Raw genomic sequence first — 17251 nt, forward strand, 5'->3', positions numbered from 1 at the left:
TTTGGTAAGTATAGCTCAGAACAATCCTTATCAGCAGCAGAAAGACATTTTTAACATTCCAGTATGACATCTACATTGGGACTGCCAGCAAACAAAACCAGTACTAGTAAACTGAAAGAAACCAAAAGGAGAAACAAACTTGACTGCTTTAGATACCACATAAAAGTCAAAGAACAGAGTTAGCTGGAATGGAAATAAACACTGAGACCTTGGTTCAAGAATATATTAAAGCAATTTCTGTATAAGCCCAAACAGGCAATCACAAAAGACCTTATTTAATGGTTTTCTCATATTATAACTTTTGAACAGTCTAAAGCAAATGGCCTTGAAAATAATAATTTATTTATGCACTTACAATATTAAAATTAAAAAGCTTTTCCTGTTCCAAGCTGAACAACATTCAATCACACTGAGTAAATGGTAAAAAAAAATTTGTAGTTCATACCAACTGTCTCTGCTGTTATGCAAACACACGCATGCACACACTGAGCATGTGGACGAAAAAAAATCTTCTCAGATATTCTGTCCTGATAGCTTTATGTTATTGACTCTGCTATAGACAATAAATTAAGAGCTAAAGCATGTGAAAATGATAAACCCCAAGATCTAACAGCCTTAGTGTGCCCTTTAAATACCACATTAGATTAATCCATTGAGTTCATAAACCAATTTCAAAAAATAACCAGTAACTGAGTATTGTTAATAGAAATTGGTTTTTAAAAGACAAATATAAAACAGAAATAAAAAGAAATGTTCAGGTTTACAGTCTGGAGACTGCCAAGTACACATCCTGTACTTGCTACTGAAGATGCATTATGTATTGTGAACAAAAAAGATGGTTTCCATCTATGTTGCAAATAGCAATGAAATATATTCTGATGGCTATTACTCAAAAACCATTTTGAAGAATACTTTAATCTCATATCAAGTAATGACATTTTTATTTTCCTACATTTTCCCCTGCTTTACGACAAAGTAAACACAAGTACATATGCCTGGACTTTGCATATTTTCAATATGTACAAGGATTGTATTAAATATGCTTTCAGAATGAGAATACGTACAAGTATCCAAAGGGACAGTACTTGTCACATACAACGGGTTTGCACTTCTTAGGTCGCGGTCGGCACTGACAGATCTCACAGTTGTGGATGTCAGTCTGGAAGCCGAAAGAACAGTCCAAGGAACAGCCCGAAATGAGGCCAGTGCACAGCTCCTCTCCTGTGAAGGACACATGCAGGTTATCACAACGTGAAAACTGTTTATACCAGACAAATGCATCTTCAGCAGACTAAATCTCCTGTTCCCCTTTACTTTATAATTTTTTAAATACTGGTAAGCCTTACTTTGAACTGTCTCAATTTTAAAAATAGTTGACAGAATTCTCCAGTAATGACCTAAACCATATGAGCAGACACTACAGGACATCTTCAGTTCCAGTCAAGAACTTGAAAACTACTACTTGGCACCCTAAACTAACATGATTTTATGAATAGATGCACAGCCAAAGAAGTCCAACATCCTTGACTCTGCTGGCCTTTAGTAAAACATTTAAAATAACATATACTTTCAACACATTGTATGGATTTAAGAGGTTTCTGTTCAATATAGAGCATGTTTATATCTCCTCCTTTATTTTAAATAGAACTGAAAGGCTGGGATACATTAACAACTTTTATTCTTTATGCAGTTTGCTGACAACTATTTGGTGATTAAGACCTGGTTTTTAAAAATATAGCGGTAATACCCTAAGATGAGACCTAAGCTTAGTAATGCTAGACTAAAAGACCTGTCTCTTGAAATCCACTACCACGTTTTATCAGCTTCTTGTGGCACAAGGAAGATGTTGGATTGCTGGTATCTCAGTTTTTCCACTACAGAGACCAGTATTTACTGGTCATTACGTTCATTCTCATTGGAATTTACTATTTTGAGAATGATTTCTGTTCTTCTTGAAAGAAGAAGTGCCAGAAAGACCATTCTAAACATACTCTGGGATACAAAGTTCATTTACTGGTTGCAGAGGTGAGAGGAAACAGAAAATGATGATTTTTATTGCACTATAGATGCAAAACACAGGGGAAAACCTGACCATTATTACAACAGCCAAAGTGAGATCAAAATAGAAAAAGATAGAAATATAATTGAGATTCTTCAACAGAAGAATATGATGGGTTATACCCAAAGGGCTGTCTTTCAGAGTGATATTTAAAGGATGGCTGATCTCCAGCTGAAACATCCACACCACACATCCAAGTGGTGGTTATACAGAGGGCAGCTGAAGGGTGCTCTTCCAGACGTGCTCCTCATTCGAGCTCTGAAGATCACTTTCCTTTAGGGGTACGAACATTTATGGAAGGGGTTTTTCCAAAGAGGAGATCAGTACATTGACTTATTCTGTCCTTTACACTACCTCTACAGATCTGAAATTTAAAGATAATCTTCACATCTCTAATATACTGTAACATACGGTAATATACTAAAGCAGACCACAGAAGGAATTTTTGCTTTACTTAAATGCTTTCTCTGCTGTTTTTGTAATGTTGCATTTAAGAGTGCAAAATATAGACTTAACCAGATGTGGGTAAGCTAAGTGTTTACTTACGTATTCTACAAGGTTAATGCTTGTTTGGTAAAGGTGGCATCCATCTTAGTACTTCAGAGAGAGACTGAAGCCTCAGAGAAAACTGGCAAATTTACTGCCTACTTCTGTGGTAGAATTTGGGCATACAAGTGCAATACAACATAAGACCCTTATTATCCCAAACAACAGTTCCCAGTTTAAGTAGGATGAAGATCATCAGGTTCACTGCTCTCACCTTTCCACTTTAATGCAAATTTGGTGTCTGAAGCAAAAATGGTACAAGTTTTTTTTTGTCATTCAGAATACAGAAAAGAAATGACAGATCCTTTCACAACCTCCAGAGGTTCTCTTTGTCAGCAGAGTACCAATGCCACAAGATTTAAGCATTTACTCTCAGTCAGATCTAACCTTTGCACAGCAATGGTAACCATTATCTCAGGTTCTTTCTTAGAGAGAAAGACATATACAAACATCTCCACGAAGTCTTACACGTCTTTGAAGGATAGAGTTCAGGCTGATCTATCAAGGTCTTTTCATTATGTAGCCACTAATGCTGATTTAAAAACATAATGCAGAAGAAACACTGATACTCTTCTCTGGTAAAGAGTGATGTATGTGTAACAAAGAAAAAGACTTTCCTTGAAGCAAGTTAAAATAATGATAATTTGTCTTTAATTTATGAGCTTTTACACTATGATGTTTGTATACAATTATTGCTTGACAGCATATAGGGATAATAAAATTAAGTACACTTTTCATTATGCATGACTTTATAAGGCAGTCATAATTTTTAAAGTTCAACTTGAACTTTATAAAGAATATACCGAAAAGTACACCTACACCAGCATATCTCCAGAAAGAATTAAGTTCAGTTATGACCTTTGATATGATGTAAGTTATGATATTTCCTGCAGATGCTCAGAACTGAGCAGTACAATCCTGGAATTACACAAGTTTGATCGATCAAAACCATTCACTTTCTGAAGTACTTTGTCATAGAGATAAAGTGCTTAGGTGGCTGTCCATACACATCAGGCTCATGGAAGACAGCTCAAAGAACAAAAAAGGTACAATGCAAAGGCATGGGAGAAATGATCAGGCATCTTTAAAAAGTGAAAGGAAGAGCTGGAAATAAAACTAAAATCTAAAAAAATAGAAACAACAAGAATTTTTTTTTGTCTCTAGATTACGTGTTAAGGAGAACTATCAAAGTGCAACACCCAGGTTTGAGTATGAAGTTACAGAAGACAGCAAAATAATGATTCCTTAGAATCCCACAGTCAAGTATGTTTTTGTTTTCAGTCTTCTCTTCTGCTCTGGTTTGGTTAGTGAATTGCTTTTCAGAGATGCAAAACAGGTTTGTTGCATGTAAAGTTAAAATATTTTATTAAAAGGGTCAAGGTGTCTAGGGCAGTGCTAAACAAGCAGGAAGACTGTGTCTCACCCAAGCAGCTTATGATGTTAAATAACCTTAAAACCCAGATAGTCAGCTGACATACTAACCAGAAGATCCAGTCTCGAGGCAGTATCTTCCTTGCTTAATACTCTACATCGTGAGTTATCCTCAAAAGAATTTTCACTTTGTAAGTGGCCAAGAAAGAAAAGCTCTTCAGAGCCTTGGGATGGATGACTAACCACCACTGCCTCTCAGCAACAGACACTGAAGAGCATACAAAATATCATCAAAATTCTGGCTATGTCAAACATACAGGAAAAGTTTGCTGAAGTCAATACAGACCGCTGATCACATCTGAACTTACTAGTGTTATGCCAATGCTATATGAGAAAATCAGAATAATCTCCACAGACCTCTGCTGACAGTCTTTCTAGCAAGATGCTAAAAATGATGCCTTCTGAGATCGTTGTTACTAAAATTAAATGTTATAGTACTTACATTTCTGATAGTATGATGTTACAAGCTGATTTTAAATAGTTTTTGAAAAAAATTCTCTATGAAGTTTAGTGTCATGAAATTTAGTGTCATGAAAATCAGAAAGTGCGTTCTGGTCTGCTTTCTGACTTCACACCTAACCATCTAAATTTCTCCTACTGAATCACTATTGAAAACATGAATTCTAGGCAGTCACAAACTGAAGTACCATCTGGTACACCTACACACGTTATGTCTGCTGCACAGGCCTGCTGAATACCCTAGTCCAGCATTTAAAAATGGGTGGGTTTTTTTTTTTTTCAGAAAACAGTGAACCATCAATTTTACAAAGCAATGAAGCTCTCAGAGAAAGAAAAAAGAGAAAAAGATTGCAAGTCTAAAGATTCAAAAGTGAATCATATTCAGTGTATGCAGTTGTCATTCTGACAATATTTCTATAGCCTTAGGTATAGCTTTAAATTAATTATTAATAAAATAATCACAAGTTCAGTATGAAAGGATAAGTAAAAACAGATTTTCTGCTAAGGTTTTGCATTTCAAGTGAAAAATACGAAAGAATAAAAAGAACCAGTTCATGAAAGTCAACCTCAACGAACTGAGGAAATTTATTATGGCGAAACATTAGGAGGTTACTTGTTTGGGGGCTTTTCTTGTTTGAGGGCTTTTTCTACCTCTGCTTAGATAGTTTTCATCAGGAAACTGAATCACAAATCACGGAACGCATTTGCAGAGAAGAGATCCAGCCCTAACCGGGCTAATAACTGCTTCAAAAGTCTATCGGGGTAATCAGTCTGAAAGGAGAGGATAGGACACATTTTAAAAGCTAATGCAGAAGGAAAACTACCTTTTAGAGTTCGAGAACTGCATTACACACCTGCACGTCACTGCAACTAACAGAATGGGACTAAGCTTCCAATCACATACTATAAGCCATCTTTATTTCACTGCCTGGTTAGTTATAATGACATGACCTAGGGAACTAAACTAATGGTTAGATAGGAGGTAGAAGACTAAAACAGAACTAGAACTACGAACAGGAAACCAATTAAATGGAGACAATTGGTCTCATTGTGATGCTTAGGGAAGTATCTGGCTGGAGAGTAGTGGTCTTCTGAGTAGTAGAAACATGTTCATTAATTTTTCATATGAAACATGAAATATCAATGAGGTAACGTCAATAGAGAAAACAATCCTTCTACACAACGTAATAGGAGGGCTTGGGGGATAAAATAATAATAATGGGGTAAAATGTAACACTAAAAATACATAAGGTCATGCTGCTCATAGGGAATGAACAAGAATTTGTGCTACAAACCAAGAGGTTCAGGTGCACAATAGTGGTTGATCTCAGAATGATACTGATATGACTTTAGAAAAAGATGAATGTGCTCCTGAATGTCTCAGGCTAATATAACTATTTTTACCACAAATACTTCACTTTTTAACGTCAAGACAGACATTAGCTGAAATACCATAAAGTTCTGGAAGAATTTCAACTGAATTAAGCAGAAGGCTAGGACAATAATCAAAGAAAGCCCCTCACCAAGGACATCACTAAAATAGCCTCCTGTTAGGAACGAATACTCACTTGAGGACAAACATGCACCAAATACTTTCACATGCAGTGAACCCAGCCCACACAAGATCATGCAGTTTTCTTTTCCATATGCAACCATGACTGCAAAAGCAGCAAAGTCAGTTACCAACAGTTCCACGTTTCTAGTCACAGTATTCGCTAGATCTCACACTGGCAAAAGGTACTGCTTATAGACTGTGATCCCTCTAGACACTATAGTTCTAGCAAATACTTCGTTCCATAGTTTGCAACAATTTAACACATTATAAGCTGACTTGGATATTGGAATTTCAAATTACTGGATTCATTTGGATCAATTTAATGAGATGCTATTAGAAAAAAACAAGTAGAAAGGGAAAGAACAGTTGAAGATGAATTGGTCTTTCAAAAAAACTTTTCTGAATTATTAACAAACAAACAAATATTAGCACCAAAGTTTTTAAGCCTGGTCACCATTGCCCATAAACTCCTTCTAGATATAGTCATTTCTTAACCCCCCCGCTCTCTTCACTCACTCACAGACAAATATTAGAGTTTCAGATGAGCATGACACTGTTTAAGGGGAATCTGTTTGGGACATGGGAGGTGGGACAACACCCTCTGAAGAAGAGAGTCTTGTCTTAAGAATAGATGACTACCAAGATATGGTGAGGCGTTACACAGCACAAAAACTACATGGTGTTTTAAAACTCTTTTCCACTAAATATCTTATTCTCAACACTAACATTAACTCTTGTTTTCAGAGGTTGTCAGATCACTGTAAGACTGAGTCACTGGCTGTTGAAAGAGAGAAAGATATGTACAAATGTCAGCACGTAAGCGCAGTTGATATATATCGACGTAACATACTATAGTCCTGGGCCCACCGTGCAAATAAGATAACAACAAAATTCTGTCCCAGGATATGCAATGTTATCAATCTTTGCATTGTGAGGACTCATGCAGCAGCCAGATATTTCAGATACAACACAATCTCTCCTTCTCAGGTATGGTATCTCAGAGGCAATGTATGTCAAAAGGAATCACAATTCTTCAGCCTAAATTCAAATCATCAGATGCTTGACTTATTCCTGATTTCAGAGTGCTCACATCCCCACCTTGCATGAAACTATGAATATTTGGAGTGTTATATAATATTGCTCAAAAATCAAACCGAAAAGTAAACAAAATCCAATTCCTTGAATTACATGTTTAGGACTGAAGAAGGTCTTCTGTTTGAACTCTAATAGCTTGACTGCAATTCCAACTAACTCTTAAAAAAAGACTTCTCAGTTTCCTTCTTCTAGCATATTTATGGCATATAAAAAACATCTAAGCTCTTAAATTGGGATATTTATTAACTTACATATGGACACATTAATAACTGTACTGTAAAGGCTGAAAGTCACCTTAGTCTTAAAACTTTGAAAATGCATTCTATGATGCATAGCCTGTTGAAATACTTTTAGTTTGCAATTCTGTAATTCATAGATAAAAAATAAATGCCAGAGAATATTAATAAATATTTGACCAGAATTATGTCATTATTTCAACTTGGCTTAGGCTGGTGTCCATTTTTTGAAAATCTGTAGCATGGCTACATAAAGCTAGCTACATACCTTCACCATCATTATTTTCTTGACGCTGAGGCTAGATCATATCAGGAGAACTGCTTCACAGTACCTTTATAATTAAGTACTCCTCAGCCGTCCTCTTGGTGTGGATTGCTACTGCTGGTTAATCTTCAGGGGTGGGGATCTGGGGAGGCAAATTTATGAAGGAGAAAACTAGGTTACTTATCAGTAACTGGAATTCTCTGAATATATTGCCTCCACAGATCCACACTAACCCTCCCTCCTTTCGTTAGAATTAACTCACGATTCACAATAGCTTGATAAAAATGAAGGGACCAGGCACTGTGATGCTAGAAAACCTGCCTCATGAGTCCATTGAGGCAAATTACCCGCTTGGATACTCACTCTAAACAACTCTAGAATTCACATACAACACATGACTTCATGAAAATGGATTTCTGGCAGTGATATCTCAAAGGTGGAATAACTGGAAAATGATCAAGCTTCCATAGATCTTCTAGCAGCACTTTGGATCTCCCCCCTACCATGAAGTCAAGCAAAGTTCTTATCTGCTTCTATTGCATTACATATATTGTAAGAATTACTAAAAACAATATATTGTTTTAATGTTCAGAGATCCCCGTCACAGACGTTTATTTTAGTGAGAAGGCAGATAATACTTATCTGGCATGAGTAGTTCATCATAATTCCACCCTCTTTCAGGGAGCACTTCCACTATCTTCCGCATGCGTACTTAGAGTTAATATTTCTATTGTACTTTGAATATGTACTTTTTTCTGATCTAAGCCTTAAAATTTTAAGAAACATGCTTCATCCCCAATTTTCCATGGGTGTACTTCACTGAGGTCTAATATATAATAGCGATTCCCTTTCACATCACAGACAGATAATAAAGCATCCTTTTCCTGCCAGGTCTACAAAATTTTTCAAAAATCTAAGATGAGCTGTTGTTGCATTAAGGGAGGCTACCAGGGCTGTCTGCATAATTTTTTTTTCCACAGAATTTGTTGCTAAATCAAGGTAACAATGGGATTCAATTGTTACTAAAATAGAAAAGTGTTATGTAATTTATATTTTACTTTATTTCCAGGAATTTTACTTTGTCTGAAGTGTATATTTCGCATGATTAGTGTGATTATTTGTCCCACCTTAGTCTGATATCAAAATAAACATAAAATGTTTATTTAAATGGACAAAATTAACACTGAATGAGTTTTCAAGTGTTCAGAACACATCTCTGAGTATGGATTGTTTACAGGAACAAAGGAATGATGTATTCAAATTTTGGCTAGGAAGAGTGAAAGGTTAGGAAAACCTATCACAAACTCTTTAACTACTGAATAACACACAGAAAAGAGGAGTTGAGTTGTATTTTCCCATTGTAGTTCCTGCAAAGTTTTTCTTAGGCTTTCTTCCCAGAATCACTCCACACATTTTTTCAGAGCCTTAACTGCTGCTATTTATAGTCAGTCCACAGATGCACCTACCTAATCTTTCTTAAACCTTCCAATCCTGCCTTTGAACATCAACACAGCTAAACCAAGTCCCACACTGCCAAACCCAAATTCCACATCGGAATTCCACTCCACTTCATTAGCTATAAATGGAGACGGTTTAACTTGCCGAAATATTGAGGTCCATGCTGCAGATGTCTGCTAGTATAGAGTGAATGATAGTACCTCCTTTTTAACTCAATGTAGAATACGTTTTCTTCTCATTTAAGGAAAAAGTATCAACACACTTCAAAAAATATTTCTGTATCTATATAGAATGTTTTGGGGGAAAGGGGTGGTTTTATGAGAGAGAGGGGTGGTTTTATTAGAGAGCTGTGCAAACACATAATGTACCAAGATTTCTAATTTTTGAATAGTGATTTCATGGTTTGCTTTGACAGACAAAAGAGACCACGACATGAAGTGGATGATGATGCACTATGATGTGCAGGGAAAATGACTCATCTCAGCCTTCTACAATTGCATCTCTCCCTAAGCAGTCTAGAGTTAATGAAATTGCATGACAGTTGCACCTTGTAACTGCAAAGGTAAGCCGCCTTAGTGAAGCAAGCAATTTTAAAAATTGACAGCAATGCTCTAATTTAATTCAATTTTAGTAAGATTTGAAAGGTTAAAAAATGCTAAAGCCATACCTGCTCACACTTACACCTCAAGCAGTACTTCATGTTCAATTCATTTGGGGTAAAATGCTATAGTCTAAGCTGCAGGAGAGATTTTACACACTTTTCGTTTTTCATTAATGTAACACTGAAAATGGACAAGGCCAGATGAAATACTAGCCCTCACTGCAGACTCTCACTGAAGAATGATTTAGTGTCCAGAAGCAACTGTCAGACTTTAAATCCTACATTACTGCAATCAGCAGGCATTATTCAATGTGCCCGTTAGACTTCTTTGGAGCAACAGGAGTCCTGCCTCACAAATAGCTGATCACTGGTCTTGTTTCATTCCCCTAATGTACTCCATCTCCTAAGGACTTCAACCCACTCCAGTTCTCCCTATGAAAGCAAAGGCCTAGGCACTCCAAACACAATAGCAATTGCCACACCCTACAAGTAATGATTTTTTGCTTATTTACTTTTTTTTTTTTTATTTGTTTCTTTTCTTGTATCATCTTATATGAGCTTACTCTTTTTTTTTAAATTTTTGGTAATGCACTTCATGTTTTGCCTGCTGTTTCAGTTTTATCCTTGGTATTTTGCAGTGGTTCTTCCTATATCCCAGGTTATACCCTTTTCCTTTTATCGTCATGTAGTGCTGCTTTGGCTTCTGTACGCTCCCAGTCTGTATGATCATTCTTTCTCCCACATCATTTGGGGTTCCATTTCTAATCACTGGACTTTCCCTCCCCTGTATCTATCTGTGCTCACTCTTTGCTCAGTGGTAGCTTTTTCCTCCCTTCTTTTGCAACTGTGGTCTGTCTCTGCTTTTTAAAAATTTTTATTTTATTTTACAGCATGTATGTTTTCACTCTGTGTTGTTACAGCATGTTTTTGCATTCATGGCAAAAACAGGAAGAAGAATAAAGGAGAAAGTAAACTACTTCTATTAAAATCATATTCTAGAAATGTTAAGATTTGCTTCTTTCTTCCTTCTCATTCTGTCGTTGGCTTAAGTCAAGCTGGATAAACCTGAAACTAAATTACAATAAAGTGCCAAACAAGATTCATAATATCATACTTAGATAATTATTTCAAATAAACCTGTTGTACTGATTTCTGGCTACAGGAATGTAAATGAAGGTAACAATGAACACTTTACAGCTTTACTCTTCCAATTTGTCATTTTTGCTTTTATTTTGGCTGAAGTAGATTGAAGGATAATGGATCTTCAGCAGAGATATCTAAAGATAAATTAGCAAAAAAAGGAAACTTTATTGGAAAGAGATTAGTAGAATTAGGATATGATGACTTCAAATGGTAATGGGGGCACATGGGCCTGCTTTACTCAGGCACTTTAAATCTGACTCAGTCGAGCAGCTTATACCAGCAAGAAACAAGTGGACGCAGTATAAAGACAGTGAGCTCCCAAAAGTCCATATGAGTCTACATGAGCTAAAGATAATACACATTCTCATATTCTTAGAGAGTGAAGATGCAACTAGACTGATTTGGAAATGAAAGTATGTAGGATCTCAAAATGCAGAGATCTAGCACAGTATGTTTTCAGCATATTTGACCTGAAACTCTTTTCTTCTCAGTGCTCACACACTCATTTGCCCAGAGTCTTGCAAGTGACAGCCACAACTTGACAGAAAAATTCTATTTCTGTCATTTTCACTGATAAACACCAAGTGATGAAGACTTCCAAGATATTGTTTTTCTTCACTTCTTTAGAAAATAAAGATTTCCCCTCTCTGAAAGACTGAGGAGATTTTTAGGCCATCTACAGTTCAAGTTATATACCTGAAAAGATGACGACATACAAATGATACTATTAAGTTTGCTCCAGACAGTTTGCTACTGCTAAATGAAAATAATTTCAAGCAAATCTGGTGAGCAAAAAATTCCCTTGAACAGGTTCTTAGGCACAATTTAATCAGAAACACTCCACGCGAGAACAGAGGTTGCGTTACGTGTACGTGTGCAATCTGGTAACTTAGGACAAAAGAAATGATCCTTTGGAGTGGTGGATCTCCTATGCAGCAAACCGGAGGGAAGGACTACATGCACATGCATAGATGATGAAATTTGCTGAGTAAGTCCATCTTCTTGTTTGTGTCAAACTCCAATCAATTTAACAACAATAAGAAAGAAGGAAAATCAAATTACGATGTTAAAAGCAGAACTTAACATTTCTAATTTTGTCCTTAGGAAGAACTAAGTAAGGCATGTATATGATAGCTTGGATGCAATATATGGAAAGTTGCCTTTGCCACGAATACAAGATGTAATCAAAGGTATTATTTCTGTATTACCATAGTGCCATTATTGCCTGCCATGTGTTTACTTGTTATTAAGATGCCCTGTCCTTTATCTTGTGGAATTAAAAAAAAACCCGCACATTTTCCAGCAAAAAAAAAGTTAAAAAAAGCCAGGACATACCTTTTTCTTGCTCCTTAAGCAAAACACCAATCCAATCCTAAAACTCTTTAGTTTGTAGCAATTTAGAGTTTTATTTTGACCATTTCTACTAGGGACTCCTAAAATAGTCATATTGGTTTAGAAAGTGGCCAAGAACTGGCAGACTGAAATCAGAAGAGGAGGAATAGAGTAATACTTTAGTTGTGAAAGCCTCAGAGGCTACAAGGAAGCTGCAGAACTACAATAAAATTACAAAGAGAGTTTAAACCCACTCCTAGGCTCAGCTAGCAGCCAGAGTGATGCATCATGCAGCTAAGACTAGTACTCCATAGGTGTCCTTTGTTGGGTAATTCCAACAATCAACCTGACCTTGCTTTATATTTCATCTGTAAAAGCTGAATTCTTAAGGCAACACATGCAGAAAATAACGTTTTTTGTAGTTTCACTGATACACACAAAGTTCTTACAAGGCACGATGATTTTCCTTGTGGAAGAAATAAGATGTTAAAGCCTGCATAAATCCTGACTAAAGTGTTTTATATATACACATAATATATGTATAAGGATGTTATAGAAATAAAATGATACTGGATATGTTTGTATATATATAAACTGCCCCCCAGGCATTTAATTTTCAAGCAGTTGAAAACAGGCTGTTTAGCAATAGGAGTTTTTGAATTGCACAAACCTAGATGCTCTTAAACTCTTTACATACACAGGAAAAGGAAATGCCAGACTTCTCAAAGTCTCAATGAATATTAAGTCACAAATTATTACCTTTTCTACCTAGCTGTTAATTTTTACCAGAAGTCAGACATTTTATGTTTTCCTCCAAAGACATTTTAAGCAAGGAAACAAGCAAGCTATCCTTTAAAGATGAAGAACTATAAAGCACACAGATACCATATAATCAACATTATGAATGGAAAACATAGAGTAATAGCATTTTCACATGCAGCTTGATAGAAAAGGTAGAAGCCACCGTATTTTTGTATACTCACGAGTTTTGCACTGACAAATGCGGCAACCATTTTGGTCCAGTTTGAAGCTATAGATACAGTCTTTTTCAGTCAAAGTGCAGTTCACCAAAATCTCACAGGTGGGTGGACCTATTGTGATATATGTTGGTTCTGAAGGTAAGAAAAAATAAAACAAATAAATTTGAGATTACTTGAGTATTTTAATTAAGTTCACAAAAAGGCACACACAATGCAACAGTGAGGAGAATAATTTTTAATTAATTTTGCTTGTAATTAATGAACGTTCTTGGTACTTCTGAAAAAATTCAAGAAACAGACTTTGTTTTGAAGTGACGTACGCTCATCACAAAAAATATAAAGCTGCATAAAATTTTTGAAATATTAAACCAGGAAAAAATACTACATTTTTCTGTTCATTACGAAACAAGATTTCCTGCATATTAAAACCTGAATGCAAAATACTTATTTTGCCCACTTTTCTCCAAAAGTACTTAATCAAAACTTAGTGCAATTTTTTTTTTTACTTTAGAAACTGAACAGAGGTTTCTCCAAAGCTCATCTGGTTGATACTACCAAGCTGCAAATCAAAGCATGTTCAGTAGGTCACAACCTTTCTCTGTGTATCACTTCTACTGAAATTTAAAGCAGAAGAGACTCTGAATACCAAAAGGGAATGTAAGATACACTGTGTGTGAAAGATCTCTGGAAACCATTTAGCATGTCTATTCATTGAAAACATCATTTCATACAGTATACTTTGCAGTAACAGATTATGCTTTTTGAAATTGAGGATATTATTGTCAATTATTAGGTATTTATGAACAGTATAATACTTACTTTTGGACACCATTTAAATATGCTGGAGTATGAAATTTGTTTTAATACATATGGCTGTCAGAAATATTAGTTTTTCTACAAAGTTGTTAGGACAAAATAATATCCAAAGACTTATGAAAATAACAAGGAACCTCAACACTACCATCATAAAACAGGATATGAAGGAGGAATGAAACACCTTTTCCTGAATGACTTTTTGCTTTGTGAGACTAGTTTAGTCTAGCAATTAAGAATCAACAAATTTATAGTTATGAGCTTTATTAACATTATACTAACCATTCAGGAAACACAAATTGCATGACTTTTGGAGAACGAACTATGAGCTGTTGTTTCACTGTTTCAATTGTTTCAGTTTATCCTGTTCCTCCACCTCAAGAAATTAAGACTTAAAGGAAATTACACTTTAAATAAATTCCATACATATATTGATAAATTATGAAAATATGGAGAAATGGTATACTATCCATCAGGGCGATAAACCATAATATGCTTTATACAGTATGCACATTTTCATGGGCTGGAGGTGGCCATCTCCAGTCTCAAGCATCTTGCCATCTCTCTTTCTCAAACCAAATACACTGAAAGGCAGATTTTGCCATCCTTACTTAAAGGCAGCTAGTCTTTACTCCCAGACTGAGAGTAAAGTACTACTCAACATTAATTAATTTGTTAGAAGAACACACTGTTAACCAAAATACAAGTATCTGTGCATATTGGCTCCATGTCCAGAAGGTAGCTTTTGCACCCATGCCTTCCAGTCAAGTGAAAATTATTCTATTATGAGAATGGATTTTCTGCTTTCATTGTCTTTCAGAGTCCCCAGCCTTCATAGCTTTTCCCCAGCCCTACTCTTCCCTTCACAACAGTTTATACAGTGGATGAACTTTTAAAATCTTTTTTAAGTTAGGTCAGCTGAGTACAGAGTTTGGAGGGGAAAACTGCATGAAAGACACTACAGTGAAGTTAGACAACTTCAAAATTATCTCAGAGGTCATGGTTCAGATTCATCACTTTGCTGAAAGTTTCAGAGTAAATTCAAATTCTGCTGCTTGTATAATTTTTGTAGGAAAAGTAGCTATACACTTTATACATACATAAAACATCACCAAGAGCTTTTTCAAATACAAGCTGGAAATTTGTGTAACTGCACTGGTGCCTCTGTGGACCCCTCAAATCTCTTCTAATTTAAATTAAAACTTTGCCAGTTTTTTGCTAAGAGTTTAATATAGGTTACTAGGTTGGAGGTCAAAGGAGAGATTTTATTAGAGCTCTGAGTTTGCATTTGTAGTACAGAAGAGTAACCATAGTAAGCAACGTATTTTAGAATCAATGGATTCCCAAACTAGGCAATTTTTAATCTCAGTGAACTCTTCGTATTTGTTTTCAAGTTCATTCAGTAAACCGACTAAGACATATTCATGTCTAAAATTTAACATTTGCAACTCCAACAAACCATTAGGAGTCAAAGAACATACTGATATACACCAATAATATGATGTATTCCATAAACTCCATTAATTAATCCCATCTGTTTAGGACTTAAGAGTATATAAACTAGTTTTGCAAAACAAACTGATTTTTAGCATCTAGTGCCTATTCTGAAAAACCTCCTTTCTCACCTTGCTCCATTCTCTAACCAAAATGCCCTAAACATGCGAAAGACCAGAATACAAGAGTTACCCTGAAGCTTCATTCAAGTTACTGGTCAGCCGTCCCAAACCCTACACTTCAAATTACAAAAAAGCCACAGTAATGCTTTTACTAACTGGTAGTTTAAACCACCACAAATCATATGAATCATTAATGCTACCCAAAGCAAAGTTCACAGAAAGTAAGAAAGCTGGAGAACTGAAGGAAGACTGTAGCTTTACCACCTGACTGCAAAACAGTTAGGTAAAATATGTAGTTAAAAACTCACTGAAAGCTGAGATGCAGATTAATGTTCATAGATCCACTTGGGCGCAAACTAAACCTAGAGAGAAACAGGATTGTGTTTCACCCCCCCAAGAGAACTTCTCTTTAATTGTAGGTACAATTTAATATCTAGAAAAAAACCAGTTGATGTTTGTCATATATTTTTCATGATTCAACATACTTCTCTGCTTTGATGCTCTTGTGTCTTGAACACACTGACACCACAATTGTTTTGCTCCCTTGATACATGGTATTTCTCAGAAGGGACAAAATAAAACTGCCATTATATTAATTTGAAAGGTTTTTGTTAATCTCCTGTTCATTGTGCTTTATTATTCTGTTACCTCCCACTTTTGTGTCTGCTCTCAGCATCCTCAGTGTTTCCAGACAAGATTACAAATCAGTTTTTTCTCCCTCCTGTCCCTAAAGGTAAACCCTGAGATACAGTAATTTTATATGCATGCCTGCTTCTCAATGAGCTGCAAGTAGAGGACAAAAGAAATAATTAAATTCCCTACCCCCACATGTGCAAAAATACAGCCAGAAGAAAAAAAAAAGTCAGCCCTTTTCACTTTGCTAGACAAGACTCAACAAATAAAGCCAGCTCTGCTCTGCCAGGCTTCTGGCTATTTGAATAAGCAAGCAGCAGCTAAGCTTGAAAAAGCATGTACCATCGCATGATCTCAGCTAGGCTTTCACTGCTGCTCTTGGTAGAAATGGCAGAAGAAAGTTCCAGTGCACAAATGCACAGACAATGGGTGGGAAAAACGGGTGCTGTTTCAGTCTGTGTGCTTTACTGACAATAAAACTGTACCGTAGAAAGAAAGAGACAAGAAGAAAATAAAGAGAAGGGGATTGAAGTGAGCCTGGATGAAAACAATGGATTTTTTAATTGTGCACAGATTTTGCTGATGTCAAGTGCTTATACGTGAGGTTAAACGCAGATTTCTATTAGAACATCTTGCTTCCATATAGTCTCTCTCCATATGAGCCTGATACTTTCTATGCTGAATTCTAGGGCAGAGGATTAGTAATTTGTCTGCTGTGAGGTTGATAAAAATCTGAATTAATTTTTTATGCTGCCATTTACCTAAAAATAACTTCGAAAATTTTGAAACCCACAGTGGGTATTTCAGCCACAGGTGGCCCATCAGTCTGACTGGTCCACTGAAAAATACTACAGTATATGATCAAATCTCTGAATGTTGTTCATCCCAGCTTAAAAATCAAACTGTGCATGTATGGGGAAAGAAGGGGTGACTGTGACATCCAAGTAATGCCTGGAGCTTGCTTTGTCCTTACAGAGCCTACATTACCAACACAAAAAAAGAGAAGTTGTCAAGGTGGAATAATGCCAT

General features: G+C 35.9%; 1 protein-coding gene across 1 annotated transcript in view; it reads right to left on the reverse strand.

The window, feature by feature from the left end:
* The window catches only part of CRIM1 (cysteine rich transmembrane BMP regulator 1), a 193834-nt gene that overhangs the window by 24979 nt on the left and 151604 nt on the right, over positions 1–17251 (reverse strand). Inside the window, exons 10-11 of the mRNA XM_086460919.1 lie at positions 13164–13292; positions 1065–1221 (exon numbers count right to left, since the gene is read on the reverse strand). Of these exons, the coding sequence (XP_086317045.1) occupies positions 1065–1221; positions 13164–13292 (286 nt within the window). The remainder of the gene's footprint in view (positions 1–1064; positions 1222–13163; positions 13293–17251) is intronic.

This window comes from Leptosomus discolor, chromosome 2 (genome assembly GCF_034619465.1).
Source record: "Leptosomus discolor isolate bLepDis1 chromosome 2, bLepDis1.hap2, whole genome shotgun sequence".
NCBI classification, from domain to species: Eukaryota; Metazoa; Chordata; class Aves; order Leptosomiformes; family Leptosomidae; genus Leptosomus; species Leptosomus discolor.